Genomic DNA, 9437 nt, shown 5'->3' on the forward strand with positions numbered 1-9437 from the left:
CAAAAATCAGAAAAAATGTAGACCAGCACGGCGACCGAGAACTGTAGCCGGGCTGTAGCCCCCCTCACGAAACGGTGCGCCTTGTTTTTAAAGCATGTGGCAGCTGGGGCGTCGGGGCTCGGGTCGGAGCCCGCCGCGGCTCCTCTGGCTTGTTTACACCTTGTTCTGCGCTGTCGGAGGTGAGTGCTTCCCCTTCGGTGTGTGTCGCCTCGCTTCTCGGAGCTGTTCCTTTTCACGGGGTGCTGAAAGCTTCCCAGCAGCAGCAGCGGCGGCGGCGGCGGCGGCACCGCATCCCGTTTCTGCTTTCACTTCAGAGCGTCTTCTCTGCTGCTGCTGCTTTTACCAAACAAAACGCTTTCCTTTTTCTTTTCTGACCAGGACTGGCTCTCAGTTCTGTGTTTTCCCTGGAAAGGTTGCTGCTAATTCTGACAGAAAAATGCTCCCAAAGGTTTGTTTGGGCAGTGGATGCTGAGCAGCGAGGAAACCACACCACCCTGGAAGGTTTTATTGTTGCAAACTTTGCTTTGTTTGACATTTAGTTTTCCTGTTGAAGGCAAATACCCCTGCCTTAGTAAGAACAAATGAGATCATGTTTAGGCTTAGTCAAGTTGTATTTCTAATTACATCAACTTCAGTAAAGTGAAAAGGGTAATTTTTGAATAAAATTCCTTCTTATTTATAATGCAACCAAAAAAGGAAACTATATAATTTGTCTTTGTTTGCTTTTCTTTCAAACAATATGACAAAAAGGAGGCAGAGTGGCTGCTTTTATTGCATCTTGACTGCTCAGGATGTCATTACAGCTTCAAGTGAAATGAAATCCTGGGTGCTGCTTTGAGGAACAACAATAAACTACAGGACAAACTGTACCGGCTGCTGTCACCGAGGACCCTCAGGGTCGCTCTGAGGATGCTGCAGACTTGTTGCTGTTTTGCTCCATCAGTTTCTTTCAACTTGGCTGAAGACAGAAATCCTTTATCCATCCCTCTTCATGCTGTATATTCTAGTGGTAAAAATAAAATAAAACTGAACACTTTTGCACACAGAATAGAATAAGTGAGGCTAATAATGAATCTGAGGGTTCAGATTTACACCGCTCAGATAAGAGAGGAAGGTCTAATAATCACTGTGGCTCTGAGCTTTCTTCAAGCCTTCTGTTGGTGGCTGAGAGAGGGATGAAGAGGAGGATAGCGTGACCAAAAATGTGATCTTACTCTCTGTTATTGTTCAATCGCGCCTCTTAAATGTTTAAAGATCCAGATGGTTGATCTCCAGCAGCTGGGAAAAGCAGGAAATTAACAAAGCTGTTTGAAAAGTTTAAAGACAACCGTGCAAAGTATTCATGCATAAATAACATGTTTAGATGACAAAAAGCTGGATTATGTCTGCGTTAAGCCTGTGAAGGAGTTAAACAGTGGTAGGGAGGAGCTGCTTGAAGAGATTACAGAGGAAAGCCTGGGAGCGCTCCGGTGCTTTTATCTTCAAAATGAAATGTCTTTATTTAGCTGGCAAACAATTTTTAGATATTTTGGCATGTTTACAGCTCCATGGTAAATGTAACCTTGATGTTACTGAGGCTGGCATTGTTTATTTGGATAAATCTGCAGTCTTGTTTTCAAATGGGTGAAGTGTTAAAATTAATGTCAGTTTATCATTCTAAAATGCTTCTGTCATGTGTTGTATTCAACCTGAGGTCTTTATATGTGCTCAGCGCAGCATGTGTTGACGTTTCAAATCTGGTGAGCACAAGGCTCTGACAGCTGCACAAATAAAGTATTGCAGACTGTAAATATTCTGCTGGTCCGGCATTCAAGCACACAGCTAAGCTTTTGCAAATTTGTTTCCATCATCTTTTGCAATTGACTGCTTGTGTGCAGCTCAGTGTTTTATTTCTGTTTGTTTGCTTGTTTCTTGCTGACAATTTGGAATTATATTGGCACACCAAAAAGGTAAAAACTGCAAAAATAAAACAAAATGGAGAGAAGTCTAAGAAATAAACAACATTTGTGCAGCAAAACATTTATTTATTTTTTATTCATACACACAGTAAATATCAGAGGGATAATTTTTTTTTTAATTTATGGAGGGTTATTTTTGATAATAAATAAGGACTTTTCCTTTCTTTCATATGGTTCTGATCAATAAACAGCATGTTATTAAATTTTACAAATCCGAAAGGAGTTCTGTGTGGAAGGAAATTGCTTTTGTTTGTTTCTTATCAGATAAGCAGAGCCATACAGTAAGCTCATTGCAGAATCCTGCCATGTTAAGAGTCAAACTCGCCCTTTTGCACTTCTGTTTGTTACCTCAGGCTAAGATTTCCATGTAATCAAAGGGCAAAAGAGAATTTGACTGTGGCGAAGGCTCACATATAATGCAGACAGTCCAGAGGCTGGCATGAAAGGAAAATAGAGGGTTTGGAGCTTTGTGTGAGATTAGACTTTAGCTTTTGACACCAAGATTGGTTCATCGCTCTGAGTTTCCGCTTCCTTATTCTGTGATTTAGTATTCAAGGTTGCTTTCAGTTCTGTAGGTGAGAATCAGTGTGAGCTTTGAGAATTGGTTATAAAGTGAGGGGGTGGGAGGAGCAGTCTTTTTCTCTTAGTCAAAAACATTACATATCACTGCACATTGACTTTATGCATCCACACATCAGTCTCCATTCAGCGCACAGGGTCACTTGGTTTTCTTCGCTATTTTGCTACAGAAAAAGCAGAAAGTAGGAGGACTTACAAAACACGCAGCAGCAAATGAAAGCATCACTACAGTATTCTGTTGTGTATCGCTCTCAACAAAATCCTCACTCCACTTTTGAAACACTCGCAGCTTTTGTATTTTTGTACAGACCACATGTGAGGTAAATTATTCCTGAATGCAGAGGCTGCAGATAATGCAAGTACAGATGGTAAAAAAGTGACACAAAACGAATGTGTTATAAATGGAAAACATTCACCCCCAGTGAAAAATCAAGGTGCCTCCACATCGTTCCCATGGAAATCTGCTGCTTTGCTTGTGTTTATGTTTATGATAACACTTCTCCTTTATGCTCTAGTGTTGCAATTAACTGACTCACACGTAGTTTCCTCCAGATTTTGCCCACCCGCTGGGTGTGCTTGATGTCAGCCCAGCTCTTGTAGGTAATGTGGCAGATTACACCTGCCACTTGTTCTGCTTTTATATGCAGAGGCTCCGGTGGATGTAATCCAAGGATGTGACATTACGCAGGATGCGAGTGAGGATGCAGTCATGCATGCATAGTCCTCAGCCGCTTTAAAAGGTGTTAAAGTCTGTGATCACAAATTTAGATTATTTCACTCTCTACAAACAGTTTGCTGGGTTCGAGGAGCAGCGTAGACTTATGTTAGAGAGAGACACCATATGCCACTCTTCTGTTTACAAGAACGATGGTAAAAGGACACATTTTTGTACTTGGATTTGAGTCTTTGGAAGCAAATTTGTTATTTTTATTTCGTTACATGGCTAGGGTTGTTGATCTCAGCCTTAAATCTGTTGGCAGATAGCTTCCCTTAAGATATACAGTATGTTGTCTTTATTGAAAAAAAAAAGCAAAACAAAATTAAATTCCTTTGGTGATCATTTTTCATCAGTTTTGCTGCTAGTTCAAGTAAATATTTCTTGTTGAGTCAAATCTTTAAGTAACAACTATTTGTTATCAGTGAAAGGACATTCAGAATTGGTGAGCTATGTTTTTTTCACAGAATGATTGAAAACATAAATGAAATGTTAAAGTCTGACCTTGAATTAAAGGAGGAAAAACTGAGAATCAGACCACATTTGGGGCATTTGTTGACTTGGCTGCAGAGCTACAGTTTGCAGTCAAAGGGATTTCAAATCCAACTATTTTGTGAATTTGCATTACAGTAAACAATATATTCCCCTTACATCAGGGCAGAACTTGGTAGTTTACTGTAAATGAAAGGTTTTAATTTAACAATAACACTTGAAACTGACATTCTGCTTTTAGAGCTGCAGCTGAAGCACAGCAGAGAGGGAGGGACCATGAAATATGTATTCAATACATTTTCAAGCAAATTCCACTTTTTGAAATCCTAATGTTGAACTGTGGTTAAAGTTTTAGTGCCACAAAAAGGATCTGTGTTATAAAACATAAAAAATAAAATTGAGAAGAAATAAAAAGAACAAAATGAATGATGAATATGAAAAGAGATAAATGTTATAATAAATGTGATCTTACATTTTAAAAAATAAAGAACATTCAAAATAATATGCTGGGTTTTTTATTTTTATATTAAAAATTTGACGATGTAAAATTGAGAAAATGTTGGCACATTCACACCAGAGTCCCAGCAGCTTTTTGTTTCCTTTTGTCCATGTTCTTGCTAGAGGCAAAACAAGCAGCTAAAGCAAGTGCAACAACAACAAAAAAGGGATAAAAAATTTTGGAAATACTTTGGAAAAACAAATTTATACGAATTAACTGCTGAAATAATGAAAAAGAAATGAAGAAATCCATATAAAATAATATTTTCTCCATGTTTTTTTTCTATTTGTGAAGTTTATATTTTCACATTTAATAATACATTGGTTTCCTTTCATATTTCTTGTTTTTTTTTGCTTTTTCTTTCACAGATTCACTCTTTTATGTGGCACATTTATTATTCCCCAGTTTCATAATCTTGTTTATGGAAAGTGAATAGGACTTTTATTACCCAAAAGAGGATTACATGTGTCATTATCTTGCTCACAAATTTTTAAGGACAATTTTATCTGGCTTTGTTCACCACAGATTGCCTTTTTGTGACTGATTATTTCACCCGTACGCCTCGTAAGCTGAATGCTTTCAACTCCTTCGCCAGTGTGGAACTGTTCCACTTCAATGTGCCTGAAGACACAATGATGGCCGTATGGAACCTCATCACCTTCAAGGAGCAGGGGGGCACGTTTGGGGACAGCTGCCCAAACCGCAATGTGACAATGTAAGACAACGAGTTTGAACTCTTTTCCTTCTGAGGGAAATAAATAGACAGCAATAAGCCTCTTACATGTGGGGAATAAGATAGAGGCAGCTGTTAAATCTGAGGAAGGTCAACTATTACCGGCAGCCTGGATTCATAGAAGAGCTGCTATAAAAACATTTGCAACATTAAGCTTTATTATTGCTTTTCTATTTTTGTCATATGGGGATTTTTATTAGAGCGCCGTTGTCCTTGTTATTTTCTGATAGAAGTAAGAGACATTGCTGTTCTATTTGATTTTTAATTAATATTTTACACAGATGCCACAATCAGTGCATACATCGTAAAAATAGTAGTTCAGTTCTTTTGAAATAGGGTTCTGTGGAAAGGTTGTAAGCAGTATCTTACCTGTTGTAGATAGCTCTTTGAACACCTTTGTTTGGAATTTAATTCTGACCAAATTGATAACTTAATGGTTAATCTGAGCAAAACTAGGTCTAATGTGAATTTCTGCCACCTTAATTCAGCCTCAGTTTCAAATTAATTCCCACATGTTATATTTAATTGTTTTAAGGTAGTAGCAATCCAGACTAGCCATTTTATTTCCAAACTGAGGCAGCTCAAAGAGTTATTAACAACAAATAAGACATTAATTGTTCATAACTTTCCCCAACCCCCCACTTTAAAAGATCTGAACTATCTCTTTAATGTTCTTATATATCAGGTTTGTGTTTGTCAGGTGTATGCCTTGTACATAAGTATTTGTAATTAACAGATACTTCAGGTCTGGGGCTCCTCCAGTAATCAACCCCCTTTACACCCGCTTCCCTCGGGACACAGTCGTCCCCGGTTCCTTCGCTGTGACCCTGACCTGGACTCTTCCAAACCGAACAACAGGCGCTTTCAACGTGACCAGCCCCCTCCCCGGAGACTGGTTCTTAGCTGCACATTTACCCAAGGATGAAGGCAAGATCTCTGTCAAGGTGAGCCCGAACATTTGTCACAACCAACTCTCCTCCCAGAGTTCCACTGACGAACACACACTGTGAATAAATCTGTCCTGATATTGACCCAGCAGACCAATATTGCCATCTCTGCAGCCTTGCAGTTAACTTGGCTGAAATGTAAAAATCCCACATCCAGCATCTGCTGTTTAAAGCAGCAAATTAAACGCTTGAGTATCTGTTATGTTGCTCATTACTCACCAGTGGTGACTGGTAACATAACTTTAATGAGATCTCCTCTTATTTTTTTACGGTTGTTTAACTCCCCCTTTATGGATAGAAAAATAAAAAATAAAAATGATTTCAGTCGTGGCTGGGATTGGTTTTCCAGCTTGTGGTTCAGAGCCTAAAGAGGCAGAACAGTTTCGGAGAGTTTTTCTTCATCTCATCATGTTCTCCTATTTGGCTGGATAAACACCTGCTGATTTCCATTTCAGGCAATTTATTTGTCACTGGCATGGTGTTCTGTTGTGTTTCCTTTGTGGTTTCCATTGGCTGGCAAAAGTGCACCTAGAGTACACAACAATCAAAAATATCATCAGAAGTTACCGTCGACATCAAATGTACAAAAGAATTGGTTTGCTGTGGGGGCGCTGGGGAAAGAAGCCACCCTAACTAGAATGCGAGTAGCCTGCAATGACAAACTGTATAGATGGAAATACCAAATACTGCTTTATGAAGCAATTTTCAAGCAAACAACATGCCTTCACTTCAGAAAGAAAACACAAACAGAAGCAATGTAAGCAGAACAGGGCTGATGCACACTGCATTCATAACTATTCCAGTTGGACTCTGAAATTAGCAAGGATTCAACAGTGGAAAATAAAAATATTCTGTTTTTATGGCTTACTAATTTGTCTGTGAAGGCAGAAAACCCTTCTGTGAATCATCTGTCACATTTCTGACCTAATTAAAGTGACTAATTGTTTTATGAGTTAGATCATTTAATTAAAAATTTTGTAAAACCTAAGCTTTTTGTAGAAAAAGACAAAAATAGCTGCTGATTCTGCACAGGAACTTCTTCCATTTCTTGCAAATCAACACCAAACATCATGTCCTGATATGATATAATACTCAGCTCAGCATTGTAAATTATATAAAATACTATTCATTTAATTTTGTATTGGATGTAAGTGACAGAGAAACTACTTTCAATTTAAAAATTACCCTTTAATCCTATTTCCTGTAAAACGTGTTTATTTTATTAATTCCACTCACTATTTCTATTCCTTATTTAAACAAGTTGCTGCTTTAAATAATTCCTTATTTAAATGCAGGGCTGTCTACTGTCTGAAAAGCAATCCTAACAGCCCTAACGAGCTGCTATTACATAAAGTTTTTCACACCTAATTAATTAAATTGTTTGTGTTGAAGTCATTTCAGCTTATGAGACACTATGAACAGTCATTTGAAGAAACAGCACAAACAAAAGGCTCAGACATGACCGTAGAGCACCACAGAGGCAAGCACGAGACCTGGAAGCTTACATTTATTTTAGTGCTGTTGCCGTGGATTGCATGAGATTGTTCAGGTACAATGAGCTAACAAACGGAAAACTCCATGGTATAACCTGGAGTTGACCCCAAAAAACGCTCCGCCTCTGTGGGCATGTCTGAATGAAGGAGTTAAAATAATGCAATTAGTCTGGATTTCTTTAGGGAGTCTGGGTGCTTTATGGCTCTAATTGAGTTTAAGAGGTTTTAACAGCTTGCCAAAACACAAATTATGCAGAAAACATATGAATGCCTCTGTCTGCATTGGTAGATATAGTCCAACTCAGAGCTTTCAGACACCTTACAGAGTAGAAGCATGGGCCTTCAAAAAGCCATATTGTATGAGTTTTAATTAAAACACAATTGCTTTAGAAGACTTATGTGCTGGTTGAACGGACAGGCTGTGGTAAATCACAGGGTCACCCTGGCAGCTCCCAGACTAATGACACTCCACGGTAATTGTTGTTTGAGCACAAGGGGTTACTGATCAGCTGATGGATATAAAGGATCTAATTTGTCATTCACACCTTTTATTTTGAATCCGTTTTCTTTTTTGTCTCTTTATAAACATGTTTTAGAGCTGATCATGTCTGGCAACAATGCACAGTCTCCTGGCTTTTAAGTCATTCTCTCTGCTCGGCTCATCTCACAGCATTAATGGATCAGAGCAGCACAAATGAAATAGTGGGTGAGCATGCTACACCGTGTGGCAGAGAATAGGAGGACAGAGTGATATTAATCCAGCTGGCTGACAAGTTTAATGCACACGGTCCATTAGGGATTTCTGGCCACTTTGAATAATATCTAATCTTCTCTTTACCCAATCTAAAGAAATATTGGCGATTTAACCACTGAAATACAATTTAAACCACTGTTATGATATTGTTGCAGGGTCTGTCTGAAGAATGCCAGTATCTATTCCAACCTCAGCTCATAGTCCAGAGGCTGATTGGAATTTCGGTGCTTTATCCCGGATACTTCATCGACCAGATGATCCCGGTCCACAACAGATCAGCACTCTACAAGTAAGTCTTCCATGTGACATACCAAAAACTTAGAGTAAAGAATGATTTTCTTTTCTTGTTTTGAATCTCAGAAGTAAATAATCATGCTTCACAATCATTTTTATCATGATCATAGTCGTCTTATTTGCTTATAGGCTGAAAAGGTGTTATTATAGAAAACTGGCTTTAAAATAGTGACGTGAAAGACTGCTTGTTATTTAAATCCTACAGATTCAGCTTGATTCAAGTCATTTCAACTCATTTTATTTATATTGTTTCAATTCACAACAGAAGTCATCCTGAAGCACTTTTACAGAGAACGTAGACAAGTCCAGTTTAATACAATTCATTTCAAGACAGTCCAGTTAAATTCAATTATAATCCACCGCGCTCAAATCCAGATTCAAATCTATTTACATGTGTTCCAGTGCAAGTGAGATCATTCCAGCTCAGTTCATCTCAATTCAGTCCAATTGCTATCCTGTTTATTGCAGTTAAACTAGTAATTATAAAAAGCCTGTTTACACAGATTACATCTAATTGCAATGAATCTTTACTTTGATTCAGTGCCTCATCCTAAGCATGCACAGGATAACAGTGGGAAAGAAACCCCTCCTTTTAAAAGGAATAAATCGCCAGCAGAATCAAGCTCAGGATTGGCTGCTATCTGCCTTGACTGGACAGCAAAGAGACAGACAAATACTAGAAGTTACAAATACCTGCTGAGAGAAATAAGAAAACACAAAGTTATCGGTGATGCCAGTAGATAAATACATCAACAGTAAAGGGAGAGAGTGTAAAGAAGGTGCTCAGTCAGTCAGGTCTCCCAGTTCTCTTCAATCAATCAATCAATCAAATTTTATTTGTATAGCACATTTCAGCAGCAAGGCATTTCAAGGTGCTTTACATAATTAAAAAACAAAATAAAAACAGCATGTGACAATGAATAAACAGTAAGAAAGAGACAAACATCAAAAACCCGCACTCTAACCCTAATTT

The 9437-nt window shown here is 38.3% G+C and overlaps 1 protein-coding gene across 1 annotated transcript in view; it reads left to right on the forward strand.

Moving 5' to 3' along the window:
• Positions 1 to 9437, forward strand: part of tmem8b (transmembrane protein 8B) — a 42598-nt gene continuing 33161 nt past the window's right edge. The window contains exons 1-4 of the mRNA XM_017412218.3: positions 1 to 179; positions 4769 to 4958; positions 5713 to 5920; positions 8326 to 8459. Of these exons, the coding sequence (XP_017267707.1) occupies positions 95 to 179; positions 4769 to 4958; positions 5713 to 5920; positions 8326 to 8459 (617 nt within the window). The 5' untranslated portion in view covers positions 1 to 94. The remainder of the gene's footprint in view (positions 180 to 4768; positions 4959 to 5712; positions 5921 to 8325; positions 8460 to 9437) is intronic.

This window comes from Kryptolebias marmoratus, linkage group LG1 (genome assembly GCF_001649575.2).
Source record: "Kryptolebias marmoratus isolate JLee-2015 linkage group LG1, ASM164957v2, whole genome shotgun sequence".
Taxonomy (NCBI): domain Eukaryota; kingdom Metazoa; phylum Chordata; class Actinopteri; order Cyprinodontiformes; family Rivulidae; genus Kryptolebias; species Kryptolebias marmoratus.